This window comes from Hydra vulgaris, chromosome 05 (genome assembly GCF_038396675.1).
Source record: "Hydra vulgaris chromosome 05, alternate assembly HydraT2T_AEP".
Classification (NCBI taxonomy): Eukaryota; Metazoa; Cnidaria; class Hydrozoa; order Anthoathecata; family Hydridae; genus Hydra; species Hydra vulgaris.
The window spans coordinates 137501-152500 of record NC_088924.1 but is presented as its reverse complement, the minus strand read 5'-3'; the positions used below and the strand labels follow the sequence as shown (position 1 = coordinate 152500).

At 34.3% G+C, this 15000-nt stretch overlaps 1 protein-coding gene and 1 long non-coding RNA gene across 4 annotated transcripts in view; one reads left to right on the top strand and one right to left on the bottom strand.

The window, feature by feature from the left end:
* LOC136079932 (uncharacterized) overlaps positions 1-588 on the top strand; it is a 1074-nt gene extending 486 nt beyond the window's left edge. For both annotated transcript variants that reach the window (XR_010638326.1, XR_010638325.1), the window contains exons 2-3: positions 1-47; positions 407-588. The exon at positions 1-47 is cut by the window's left edge and continues 109 nt beyond it. This is a non-coding gene — a long non-coding RNA (uncharacterized LOC136079932). The remainder of the gene's footprint in view (positions 48-406) is intronic.
* Positions 589-2529: 1941 nt separating this feature from the next.
* Positions 2530-15000, bottom strand: part of LOC136080430 (uncharacterized) — a 23112-nt gene continuing 10641 nt past the window's right edge. For both annotated transcript variants that reach the window (XM_065797054.1, XM_065797055.1), the window contains 2 exons: positions 3633-13445; positions 2530-3038 (listed from right to left, as the gene is read on the bottom strand). In XM_065797054.1, the coding sequence (XP_065653126.1) occupies positions 3016-3038; positions 3633-13437 (9828 nt within the window). In that variant the 5' untranslated portion in view covers positions 13438-13445 and the 3' untranslated portion in view covers positions 2530-3015. The remainder of the gene's footprint in view (positions 3039-3632; positions 13446-15000) is intronic.

The following is a 15000-nucleotide window of genomic DNA, read 5'->3' as shown; positions in this document are numbered from 1 at the left end:
CGAGGAGGACAAAGCAAGGGATGAAAAACATGAATCTATTGTTTATGGTTAGTGATCAATAAATATTAAACATGATAATAGTTATGTTGTATAGGGCCATTCAGTTAAAACATAAAACAATTTACTTATACACATGTGAGTTTTAACTTATACTTAAGTTATAACTCAATGTAACCCTATTTAAGGTTTTAACTTTTAGGAAACCCAAGTTGGCTTTACGAAAAATAGATAAAGTTTGGTTTAAATGTAAATAGAATGTAGTTGGTTTCATTTGTTGTCTTTTTAATGATTGCTCAACAAATTACTTTTAAACTGTAGTTAATCTATTTTTTAGGGCTACTAAAGTTTTTGAAATGTTTTAACACAAAGTTATTTAATAATATTTAAATGTATTTTATACGACAAGGTGCAAAAGATGTTTCAAAAGCGGAAGTAAACGATCAAATGAAGTCGTGGGTTCGTAAATTGTACGACCGAAAAAAGTCAGATGGTGCGAGGATTGATTATGCATGCCACTCGGAACTTTGGGACAAAGGCAGTGATGCAAATGGCGAAGATAATGTCTAGATTATTGTATAACAGTTTTAATATTATATGATATACATTTCATTTTATTGAATATGTTTTGTTTTTCACCTTGAAAATAAATTTAGCTTGAATGAAATAACAAACACATTTTAGCTTGCATTTGATTAAAACAATTTAAATAGCTTTAATCATACGTCGATTGCAATTGCAATCTTTTTAATACATTAAAAATAAACAAATTTAAGAAATTTTATGTTAACAATGACCTAACTAACTGCGTGCTAGTTACAAGTAGCGTTTATAATTCACTGAACCTAATAAAATATATCGTCGGATAAATGCTGGCTAAACTGCATTGGTCCAATGTAATCGGGCCAATGTATGCCCGGCGGCCATCAAGGAATCGGCCCAACGCTGGATGCCAACGTTGGGCCAACGTTACAAGAAGCATTGGGCCAACGTTGGCCCAACGCTAGTGTGTTAGCTGGGTTGAGATCTTTAGATCTGAGATAATAGTTGATGGATGCTTCTATTTCTTTCACTTTTTTCATTTTTTCTCATTTTTTTAAAACATTTGATTTCTGGACTGAAAAATTTAATTTTTGGACTCTTGGGGGTGAGTATTCTCTCCCCATATTGGCGGAGCTCTTGCGTCAGAAAACTAATTTTTCGAACTATTTTTGACAACAATGTATCTTAAAGAAAAAAAAAATGCTCTAAACTGATATTTCTTTTTATGACAATTAGTATTTTATGCCGTTTCATAATGTGAGAAAATGTTTAAATAAGGAAACCACATGCCAGCGATAGATTTACTTTGCAGTCGCAAACCATTTTTAATATTATTATGAGGCCTTTCAAATTGTATAAGAACAAACGATAAAAGATAAGCATAAAGACTTTTCATTCAAACAAAATATGGAAAAATGGGAAAAAAGCAGTGAAAATGTTTGTGCTTTTATAGCGATGCGCACCGAAATTCCCTTTGGTTTTGCTTCTTGCTGTGTCAGCACTTTTGTGGGACGGGTGCAAAGGAAGCTGATATGTAAAAAGTTGCCTTTTTCCATTTCATGTTGCATAGAGTTTTTCACATGACATAGTAACCTACTTTTGCTATTATTGCTATTAGTTTAACAGACTCATGTTGAGAATTTAGAAACTCACTGCATAAACTATACTTAATATTTTATCCAGAAAATTATCAAATATTACCTTGGTGCAATCGTTTCATATTTGCGAATGTGTTTCCATGAAGTTCTTCACAGTTCCTAATTTAATGAGAAAGTTGAATTAGAGTTTCCGTTGAATAACTTTGATGCATTTCTTTATTGTGATGGCTTCAAAGTTTCAACGATTGAGATTATCAAAGCTGATTGAAGCTTCAGGAATCACATTTCATGTTGATAAATATGTTACATTTATAAAACACTTATCAACTCTCTTATACCATTTCGTATTTTTATAACATAATTATAAATATGCTTAGTTATCTATAAATATTTTTGTATTTAAAAAGACTTTTAGTATTCCGATTTTCTAAAAATCAAAAGATTACTCAAACTTGTTTATTTAACTGCTGCCATTATGACATTTCAGTCGTTCTACTTTTGCCGTAATTCTCGCGCGATGAACTAACTATTCGACTCGTTGTTTAAAATCTATAAAAAGTAAATCTCGGTTACAAGTTATTGCTGTTGAGCTGAAAAATACCTTCAGTTAACCAAAGTTCATTATCCCTAAGCTATTACCTTGGTTTGTAATCAGCATTTTCTTTACTTTTTATAAAGGACATGTGTAAATACACATGCCCTTTATAAAAAGATTACAATCAAAAAATTGGTTTGACTTTTACATGGAGTCAAAAATACTTAATCGTTTACTACTTTTGATTGTCCCATTTATTATTTAATATAATTTAACTACAATATTATCAGCGGAACAATTTCTACGAAAAAACTATTCCTCCAGTTTTTTGTTTTTCAACGAAAATTAATCAGAACATTTAACATTTCGAAAAACAATTAATATTTCTTCAATATCATATAAATAACATCAACAATAAATTACTTTAAACAACTTGTATAATACATTTTTTTATCTTTTAAAATCAATGCTGCTAGTGTTAATTCTTACCACTCAAACAAAAAACATTTATTCTATTTACCATTTCTGTTTTGGTATGATATTTGGTTTAACAAATGTAAACATCAAATATGCAAAGAAGAGCGAAACTCTGGCTTGTTTTAACCACGAAATTAAAGAAAAACAGAATAAAACTAGCTGTTGAAAAATAAATGAATGAAATGAAAAATAATAACAACTGCTTGAAATTATGAAGAAATAATGCTCTAAGAAAATAAATTTTATTAGAGTGCCTCTATAACAATGGCTTCGAGTTTTTTATCGTTTTTCTCTTATTTCCCTAGCTCGAATTATATACTCAGGTGAAATCGATGAATGTAACTTTCAGGCAGATTTTTACTTCCATTAATCATTTGTTGCTCCATAATCTGAAAAACATCTAAGAAATTTACTTTTTTTAGTATTATCAACATTATTATTATTATAATTATTATTGCTACGATTAATTATATTATTATTATTATTATAAGTGTTATTATTATTGTGATTATTATAATTGTTATTATTGCTATTATTGTTATAATTGTTATTATTATTATTAATATTATTTCAATTGTTATTGATGTTATTATTATTATTATTAATATCAATATTATTATAATTGTAATTATTGTTATTATTATTATAATTGTTATTATTATTGTTATTATTATTGTTATTATTATTATTATTAATATTATTGTTATTAATATTATTATTATTATTATTATTAATATTAATATTTATTATTGTTATCATTGTTATTATTGTTATTACTATTATTATTATTAATATTAATATTTATTATTGTTATCATTGTTATTATTGTTATTACTATTATTATTTTTTTGTTATTATTACAACTATTATTGTTATTATTATTATTACTATTGCTAATATTATTATTTTTGTTTGTATTATTATCAATAATATTATTATTAAGCTGGACAGAATAGAAAAAGCAAATAATATATCAGTCATACCAGAGTTGTTTAATGATGATCGAATATCGTGAAAAAGCAAAAGACAAATATGTGACGACGTTGACTGCAAACAACGTCCACGTGCACGCAATATTTCAATTGCCATTTTTCGTTTACAGTCTTGTAATTCACCAGTTGTGCGTGATATGTCTAACTTTTGACGTTTGCTAGGTGGAGAATCATCAATTTTATCTATCGACGGATTTTGTAAACCATTTGCTGCTCTATTGTCTGAAAAACATCCAAGAAATTTACAATAAGTATCTTGATCAATTTCTGAATTGAAAAAAAGCCCACCACCTAAAACAGAAAGCTGAGCTATCAAAAGATCATCAACATCTGGTGATATAAAATTCGGGATGACAAGACCCTTTTCATTAATGAAATTGTTTTGAAAGTTATGCAGACGCGGAGCAAACATGTGCAGTCGCACGCCGCGATTTTGCTCAGCGGAACGGAAAATCGGAAGCAGCTCGTTTGCTTCAAATGCACTAATCACAATGAAGAGCTTTCTTTTCAAAGTAGGCTCACGATCTACTACAATCAACCAAGAGATCTCAAATAGAAAATCTTCTACGTTGGTATTAGAGCCTTTAACAACTGTGGTGAATTCTTTTGTGACCAGTAAGCCTGGATTCCAACAGTCTTTTACAAAAAACTTTGAAAGTCTTGTTGTGCTATCAAAGATTTTATTAACTGGAACAATATCAACAAAACTCGTATTCTTGAAGCACCCTGTTGTCGCCAACTCTTTGATAGCTTGTGAAGTAGCAGGTTTATGTGGGATCTGAAAACTAGGTCGATAAACATGTCTTTCCTCTTCCAACTCAACTTCAAGTTCTCGTTCCTGCTCCTCGTCCAAAATGTTAGCAAAGCGTTTGTAAGTACTAACATACTCGTTGCAACGAGTAAGAATGTCATTACCAATTGATATAATTGCTTCACTAATGTTTTTAATAGAATCAAGATCATCGGCAAAATGTTTCTCAAAACGATTGACACTGACATTGAGACTCTTTTTTATGATTTTCGGAACTGGTTCCAGCAAACGAGATCCACCGTAAAGATGATAAAGCTGTAGCATTTCGTCTTCGGTACATTGCAAACCAAGTTTTTTTAGACCAGATTTTATGTTTCCATCTTTATGATTGAAGGCATATTCAGCGGCATCTTTGTTAGAGCGTTGAAGTCCTTGAGATGACCAATTCAAAAGCCCGGTCCGTACAGAGTCACAGCTGTATTCGATAGCCCGCCAACGGTTGTGGGAAGTTTGTGGTTCTCTGTCAGAGGCATCGTTGATAGAGCGTTTCATCATACATGACGATTCACGTTTTTTTTTATCAGATTTTATCTTTGCGATATTATGTTTAAAAGCAGACTCAGCGGCATCCTTAATAGAGCGTTGAAGTCCTTGAGATGACCAATGCAAAAGTCCGTCCCGTACAGAGTCACAACTGTTCCCAATAGCCCATCTAAGGATGTCAGCAGATTGTGGTTCTCTCTCATTATATTTCATTTGCTTTGTTATTGATAAGTGTACATCGTTCGCGGCGCAGTAGTAAATGGAGTGTCCTTTCCCAAGCAAACGCATGCGCATACAAGCTTGAACGAGACGATCTTTTGTCAGTCCTTTACCCAATGTTACACATCCGATAGTGTTATTAGGAAAACGTAAGTCTGTTCCTCGAGTATGAATATCATCAAGATAGACAACACAACGATCTAGCTGATGGTAATAAGGAGACACAGAAAACAGACATTTACGACCAACTCTGTCGCATACCATTAAGCAATCGTCTTTCCCAAAAAACACAGCAGCACACACCTGCTTATTTTCCCAAAGTTTTCTTAGCCATTCTTGAGCAACTTTTTCGTTGTCCATTTGAAGCATTAGTGCGCCAACATCAAGCAATACACGAGCCCCAGTTTTAACAGCTTTGTTCAGAATATCTTCGTCTAACGTGTCTGCACATGGGCCAAAATGGTAGTAGTTGTTATTTTCAGATTGAAGTAAGTAACTTAAAACCAAAGCATTTGTGCCTAATATCTGCGGTAAGTCTTCTTGTTTAATTGTAAGTGGCAAAAGCAACTGAGATTCGTTTGTGCCACTGAACCCTGTAGTCGGTTTTTTGGCTCCACTACCAAACTTGTTTTTGGAAAGACAAAGATCCCACGCTGACATCGAAATCTTATGAGGAAACTGTTTTGATTCCTTTGGAAAAACAGCTCTGCTTAACCAGAAATTTACCACGTTCATGCTGTAGCAAAGCAAGGAATACAATTGTTCTCTCTGTTCGATATCATCAAGATTAACGCCGTTCAAAGTATGCAAGTTTTTCGGCACGTTATCCATGCCGACAGCTACTATCCACCTTTCATACTCTGCGTGTTTGTAAGAACAGTTATCTAAACGTTTAAATACATCATCCATCTGAGCTTCGTTGAGTCCACTCATGTAGTAACTAATTTGCGTTAGAATAATAGCCACATCAGGATGACCGAATTCTGTTCTTTCAGCAGCAACATCTTTAGCGCGAAACGGCACAGCCATTTGGGTAGTCTTGCTCACTGGATTGACCCCAAAGTTTACTCTCCAACGTTTTTGAAGGGCTATGTGCAAGACTTCGAAGCAAAGTATTCCTCTTAAAATCAGTAACTTTTCTTGCGATATTAAGTTCTCAGAAAAAAGCTCGTTCAATTGTGCAACTAGCTCTTCTTTTTCGCTTAAGTTGTTAGAGAGAATATACAATCGAACATATTTTTTATCTTCTTCGCCCAGCTTTGCTGCAATTGAAATTTCTGGAAGTTGGTTTTCAAGAACACAATCAACAATTTTACCACACAAAGTTTCGTACATGTCGAGGTTGCTGCTGAGAAATCGAATATTCGAAAATGCGTCTTTGCCACGACTACTTTCAACTTTGAAATAAATATGTTTATTTCCATAAATGCTTAAGAGGTTAACAGCAAATCTATTAACCAATGTTAGGACTGCCTGAGCTATTTTCCATCGTTGTTCGCCTCCATCAACAAGCAACTGATTGCCGATGGTGTAAACAACCTGATACTTGACATTCAGAATCTCGTCTGCTTCATCCAAGACGTCCCGTGCGTGTCTTCGAATCCAACTGCGCAACTTGAATAGCTGTATTCCATTATCATCACCTTTACGACATTGCTCCAAGGTCTTAAGATCAAGAGATAATCGGTACTCAGGCGTAGTCAACATCAATCCTCGGTCAGCTAGGCATTCTCGATGAATATCAAGAATCTTTCTGGCTTTTAAGTTCATGTTGCGGTGGCATGGTACAATGTAAACTCTTCGGTTGAGAAGTCCACCAAGTTTATCAACAAGAGCTTCATAGTTGGTATTTAAAAGGGAGCGAAGAATAGTTACTCGAACAAGTTGGTCAAGATTAGACAAAGAAACTGCTAATAATGGAACAATCACACTTGTTTTTCCTTCTCCCATATTTAGCTGTTGGACAAAATTTTTGTTTGCATTTATCATACTGCGGGCAATATCAACCTGCATTCGACGAATTAAAAAGTTTCCCTCGAGCTCAAGAATAAGCCACTCAGGATTCTCTGAGGGAATCCAGTTTTCGTGTCCTTGATTGATTATTTCTCGAGAAAGAATTGCAGGTGGTGATTCGTCACGAAGCAGTTTTAGAATACGAAAAGCGCGTTGTTCTGCCGTCCAGGATACAATAACTGCACCAACGCGATCGACGACGTTTTGTGGAATAGCGTTTTTATCGTTAATGGCAAGACAAGCTCGTGAAAACGATGTCAACGGTAATATGCAAGGAATAATCACAACTGGGCTAAGTCTTCGCCATAGGCCTCCAGCAACTAGGGCTTGACCCACTATATCATCTTTTTGTGGTTTCATTGCATATAACACTTCTTTCCACCATGTTTTCAGTTTTGAAGTATTAGCCTTAATGATATTATTGAATTCTTCCGTTAGATCAGCTTTTTTAAATTCTTTTTCAACTGTTCCCAGTTCATTAAGTTCACTAAATGCTTCCAAACTATTTTGTAAAGACCTGTGCATATATTGGACAAGAGCATCTTTACTTTTAGTTGTATTGCTACAAAGTGACGCCAAGGGTATTGACTGGTTATTCTCGTTTGAATTACTAATCACTCTATTGCAGTTTACTAATGGTAATTTTCTAAATAAATCTTTTGCTTCCTGGTTATCTGAAAGATTTCCTATCGCAAAATACAAATCATTCTTTTTGAAAGATATTTGGGAAACATTACTATTTACAAAAGAAGGAACAGAACCATCTACATATGCAAGATTTGCTATTGGAAGAGGAAGGGAGGGTTGCCATTCACGAATTTTCATCTCTATTTCTGTAAAAAACAATTTCAATTTTGCGTTATTTTCCCATCTAGTAAACAAAGTATTAATCTTTCCTTCTAACATACGAACATTAACTATATCATCACATGAATTAAAACTAAAACACCTCGATATCCATTGCTCTTTGGCTTGGTCTTCAATTAGTTTTATTGCCTTATCTTTTGAATTTTCATACATTTCCTGTACTTTTTCAACTGAATAACTAACAGATAACTGAAAAGAAAAAAGAGAGAAATTTTTTATTTCCTCCTTAATTACGGAACGAATTGCTTCTATATCAAACTCTGTTTCTTCAAGTTGATCGTAATCTCTGACAGTTGGCGGCTTAACATTAATTCTCATTATTGCAATTGCTAATAGGCTAAAAAGAAGATCGACGTCTTCGCCGTTAAACGCTAAAAAAGATAACAGCAACGAAAAGTGAAATGGGCAGAAGCTCTGTTCATTCACATTTTGAGCTAATTCATACAATTTCAAATAACTATCAGGAATGCTTATTTCACGCCATGTCAATAATGAAGGAAACAAAATATTATCTGACTGTTTGAGCTGCTTTTTTTTTTTAATAATTTGCCACAAGTTTGTCGAAGGATCCAGGCGTATGCCTTTCCACTGATAAAAAGTTTCCATAAGGTATCTTGACCATTTTACTTCTGTTTTCTTCTCATCATAGTTGTATGTCCATGCAGTTTGTCTCAAAGATGGACCACCAATCTTTTGTTCGTTGTCTATATTTAAACAGGCGCTTGGGTTTAGCTGATATTTATGACACCAATAGGCTCGCTCGTTAAGAATCTTCCTGATCTCATTCGTATTTTCATTTTTTACGTTTTCAAAAATGTTTTGAGTATACAGTTCTTGGTACTTTTCTGCATTGCTTAACAAAAGCTTTGCAGCCAAAGCAAGTCCTTCGTAGCCATATGTTGACCGGAGATTTGGCAACCAAGTGACATTTTGCATATGTTTTAAATGTGGCGGATAGAATGTGCGAGCTGGCGCTAGATTTGAAATGCTCTTTAAAAGATGAATCGCATTTCGTGTTAGCGGTTTGCAGGAGAATGTACGTCCAATCTGTAACAAGCGCATTGAAGACTCAGTTCCTGTCAATCCCGTGAAATGATCTGGAAGTGAACTAGATGTCATTGCATGAAGAAAAGCTAGATAAAGCCATGCTTCTTGGTTGGCAGGGCCTCGAAGTTCACACAGCCGGTCGTCGAGATGATAAGCAAAGCATGGAGGAGATAAAAGTTCATCAAAGTTGATTGACACACTTTGACCGCAACTGTTTTTTGATTCGGTCAGCTCAATTTTTTTAGCATATGGTAATAACAACACTCTTCGGCGTAGACAATCTTTATTAACTTTAGGATCATCTTCGCATAACAAAAGACCGTTTTTCAACCCAAACAGCGTTCCAAAATCACCTTGGCGATCAGCAACAACCATTCCCTCATGCTCGCGTGAAAATAGTTTACCAGTTTTTTCTTTAAAACAAAGACCTAATCGAGGCAACTCTACGTTTAACCGTTGTTCTTTTATTTGTAGTTGAGCATTTATTTCTTTAATGTGAAGCCACAAGTGGACAAATTTTTTAAACTCTAGACGACTCATTCCTCCTAAATTATAAATATTGTCAAAAGTGTCGCTGCGAATGTTAACTAAATATCGTTTCCTCTGTACATCAAGCAGAGTTTTCTTTTGCAAATCAAATTGGTAAGACAAATGCTGGTTAGAATCTGACTTAAAGAAGCTGCAATCATTAACTTTAACCGGTCTAAAGTACAGAACTTTAGTTTGTTTACAAAGCCAATGGCTGAAACTTGAAACGAAATGATCAGGGAAATATCCTTCAAACACTCTACTGGGAATTAGTTCGTACTCATCCTTTTCTTGTCGACGTTCCACAACAACAAGACCGTGAGCTCGAAGAGAAAATGTAAATATAGAGCCTTGCAGTTTGTGCAGGGTTACAAACGTGCCAGACCTTTCAGCAGCAGGTTGTACTTCAAAAACACAGGTACCGAAAATTCGTACATAATCAGGAGATGTGGTAATTGATTCTGGAAGTCTGCCGACTGGATTTCCGTCAACTAAAAACTTACCGCTCAAAATGCTTACTTGCAATTTTACCGTTCTGTCAGCTGATACTTCAAAAACATTGTGGTACCATTGACGAGCAGGTTGCAAATAAGACGTCCATTTGTTTTTACAATTACCTGTTCGGAAATCGGACCAACGCAAAGACAGAAACTTAGCAAATATTTCATCACCATTTGAAACTAAAGTTTGGACTGCAAAGTTCTCAAAACGCAACCCTATATGTCTAACACGTCGAAGCAAACTAATTCTTTCCATATCGACTATGTCATTATTAAGAAGAATATTGTCATGAATTCGAGCCACTGCGAGAAGCCACGACACAAATGTATTTTCGTTAACTATGAGATGTACATGAGAATCATCAACATCAAAAGTAATTGCTGCAAATGCTGCTACATCAACTAGCTTTGTACGGATTTGCTGGGTATCTTTTACTGCGGAAATCATCATATCAGATAGTAACTTTTCAATTTTTATAGCCCACTTTTCAGCAATATTTCTACAACGCAAAAGTAGGAGGTTCGCTTTTGAGCGAATTGATTCAGTTGATAGCGAAGACATTCTTAACGCAATGATGATCACGACTTGAAGTTGATTATGTTTTTTCCAGTTTTCACTGATGCTGTTTAAAAAATCTGAAAGACATTCAATCAGCTTACAACAAAATTCATCGTTTCCGAGATCGCAATGAGACTCAAAATATACAACGGGATCATCACTTAGTTCCTGAACTGCAGGCCCTACTTGCCATAAGATCTGTGCCACCAAAGCAAACACCGATGACATCTCAAAATTCAATAAGCGCATTTCAAAAGCTCTTAGTAGATTTCGAAGTTGCAATCGATGACCAGCTCGGAGTGAACCAAATGCTTTAAACTCATTAATGTCAAGATGCTCGGGACATTTTGCTTGGGAAGCGAGGACTTCGTTTTCTGTATGAGTAGTTCCCGAAATCCATGTCTCTTCTATATTATATGGCTCGTTCCACGCCTTCATCGTGTGAAATATATTTTGGACAGCTTTTTCACATTCAACATTTATAAAACTTTCAATTGACGTTTCGTAAAAGAGACATATGGTAAGACCGCAAGGTTTTAAGTAGCAGTCAGAGTCAGAAATATTTGAAACTTTTACCATTTTGAATCTCATGTTTGAAAACAATTCAGCGGTGCTACCAAGGAAAACCAACGATGAGTAACATTCACTACTGACCCATCTATCTAACTGCGGATGATCTTTCCATTTTTGAGTCATTCTTCTGTTTTGAAATTGATTTCCACATAGTTTATGTTGTATCAAGAATAAAGCATCTCGAATGCAACGAATGCTCGCAGGTATGCTCAATTCAAAGACAATCAAGTTTTGTTCCCAAATGCAGTTTATTGGAATTGGGTCTTCATATACATTGATACGTATGGAATTGGCTCTTTGTAATAACTTACATTTTAAACACCTGTAGCAACTACCTTTATAGCCAATTGTGTGACTAATACTGCTGTATTTAACCATGATCTCATCGTAACGCTTTTTTTCTCTTTGAAACTCAAACATCTTTAGTTGTCTTTGCTGTTTAGCATGCAATAGAATCTCGTTTCTTTTTTGCTGCATCTCTGGATTATCCGCGGCAATTTTTTGTCCCAGGGAATCTTCACACAATTTTGATATAATGCACGGATAGATCGCAGTTTTGTTTCTCGTTGTGAAGTACGTTTGAACGGCGAGCGCATTTTTCATGTCATCAAGACGTGGGATTAACAGTCCAGCAAATAGGTTTTCATCAAAGCTACTCCGATATTGAGACATTATTGTCCATTCTTTTATTGCAATACTATCTAGTGCCGCAAGTATCATATAAGCTGACAAAACCATTCGACTGGATCCAAGTGGATCGTTCTTGTAAAATGGGAAGCTCAAATCGAGATACTTTTTAAGCAAATTAAAGAGTTTATCACTGTCTTTTATGAATTGCGAAACATTTAGCGAGAAATTTTGCCACAACACGTTTCTAACCCACATTTCAAAGTCCCATATATTTTCTTCAATATGATTATCTTGGCCAAAAGACTCCAGAAATTTGATGTCAAACAATGCTGTTACTGGTTTGGAGCGATTTACGCATGAAGGAATAGGCACATGAGAGCTAGGGGGTTTTTTCACTTCTTCGAATGCTTGGCTCAAACGACTAGTTGCAATTTGACTTAAGCTATGGATTAAATTATTATGTGCATTAGGAGCCGAAATGTTGATTTGCACCGATTCACCGCAGGCCTTCGAATAGTCTCTCCATTGATTTTCAGCAATTTTTCTGTGTTTCTGCAAAACGTTATAACTATTCTGTAATACTTCTGAAACCCATTGTATTGTTAAATTTGGTAATAAACAATTTTTACTGATGCTGCTTTCGTTAAAATCGTTGATTAATTTTTTTAGTTTTGCCATTCGTCTACTTATTTTGCTCATCATCTGCATAAGAACATCCTGTTCGTTTGTACTATTGGAAAAGTTGTCAAGGAAACATACCATAATATGAATCATCAGTGATTTATAAACTACTGTACCTTCGTTGGTTCCTATTTCAGTTACAAGTATAATTTGAAGCACGCTTTTAATTGCGATCCATTCTCCAGAACGACGCCAAGGACTTCCAGAGTGCTTGCTCGAAAGAACATCATCTCTTATAATCTTCTGAACGCGATTTGAGTCATAAACTGCTTCTCTCGTACCAGACATTGCTCCCAGGAGCCATGACATGACAAAGAAAGGCTCAGCAACATCACAAGAATCTGCATGGCTGATTCCAGCTTTTGACGTCGTTTTCAGTGTTTTGTCAAAAATGTTGTTGCACAGTGTAGCAACTTGACAAGCAAATGCTTTGCTCAAGAAGCGATCGAACGGAACCCAAACCGCTCTCTCAGGGAATGTTATAAACAAATCACCTGCAGCCATTACTGTTTCGTTACTTGCTGAAGTTCTAGAAACACTCATTACAGCGTTTTCTGTATCAATATTAGGTCTTCTTATTGTTATCACCGAGTTTTGAGCACGCACAAATATTGCAAATGTTTGTCCTGGCTGCAGTGCGTTAAGAGCACCTAAAATTTGATTTTCATTTACTCCACTACTTTGCACGTTTTTCCATGTATGCAATGTGTTTTGGATCAATTTTATACTTGGTGTAGGAGTTTCCCAACTGCGCAAACAGTCAAACGTAAACCGGACTAAAGTGCCATCAAGTTCAGTCTTATCTGCAGTCAGCGGCAAGCGACGCGTTAGGAAAACGTTATGAAGAATGAACTCCAACTGTTCCGCCTGAATGTTTTTCTTCATATTTAATTCTAAAACAAAAAAATACTTCTAATGGGATTAATTATATTAGGTAAGTATTTTGCTTTTGTTTTTTCTAAAAAGTTTACGTCAAGCTAAGGTTTAACCATTAAACAATTTGAGCGCATAAAACAAAAAAAATGCCACTTTCATCACTTGCCGATTTTAGTTTTTTTAAAGCTTTCATAAACTTTTTGACTATTGTGTTTGCTATTTCAGTCAGCTTATGAAATTTACACAAAGAGTTGGACCGATAATTCGTTTTTGGAATAGAATTTTTGGTTACTTAGGCACTTTTTATATTTTTTGATTCTTTCAATACTGATCTATAAGCTCTTAATGAAAAATAAACAACTTCTTTTCGTTATTCCTTCGCAACAATAACACCAGAGATCATGGTTTTTAGGAAGTTAAAAACAACATGTTATGGCAATTTCATATTAAAAAGAGCAAAAAAACGAAAAAGACGATTCTACTTTTGCAACTTTATTTTAAGATCTTTTTAAAATTTGGCTTTAAAAGCATTAAGCATCTAGGTAATTTCTTTATTTTTATCGAAGCGTTTAGCAAATTTAATTATTGCATCAAGAACTTAAATATAATATGAAGAGGGAAAACTAAATTTAAGACAACGATCAAAAAAATGTACACAAAATGACTCATCAACTACTTATATTAATTAGGTAATAAAGCGTAAGAAGAAAAGTTAAATCCAACTGGGAAAAGATGTAAACAAGAGGACTCATTAACCTGCCGCATGAATAAATGGTAAATAGGTATCCCAACCAAAAAACAGCCAAAAACTATAAAAGCTCAAAAAAAGTTTTTTTTTTTAAAAAAAAAAAAAAACCTTTCTAGGACAACTTTTGTTTAAGGCATTAAATAACACATTTTACCTATTTTGCTTATCTAAGAATTGTGTTTCTAACTGATTTTATAACTAAGAGAACTAACAGTTAAATATGAATTGGAGTATGAGTTGTATATGTTCAATCCTGTCTATTTCTGGTGGCAGTCGGTATGTAAGAAAAATGTTATGGTGCAGATATTCCGTCTCTTCACACTCCTCCACATTATCGACTTTTCCTTCAAATAAAAAACAAGTTTCAGTGAACATAGTTGACTTGACTTACATCAAAGTCAATTCAAAGTCAAATTAGTTTTGGAGTAGGTCAATTATACCAAATTTGTCATACCATAAGTAATATGAAATATTGCAAAACAATCAGCAGCTCTTAACACTCACCCTCGTTTTAAAGTAAGAAAGCGTTTCAAGACCATCTAATAAAATTGCAAATAGAATTTTTCAAATAAAAAAAAAAAACTCAAAACGTTGCTCAATTTTTAGTACAGAGAAAGTATGAGAAGAATGAGATTTGTAATTTTATTGAAGATAAATGATTATGCGATAAACTGATTATATCAAGCACACCGCTCAAAACGTAAAGCGATTGACAGTAATGAGCTAGCTATTATTTTGACATTTATTATTTTGACAGGATAAGCTTAAGATGCTTATACTGGTGCTCTTTGTTAAAAGAACTTCCATCGGGAGAAGCAGAAAAA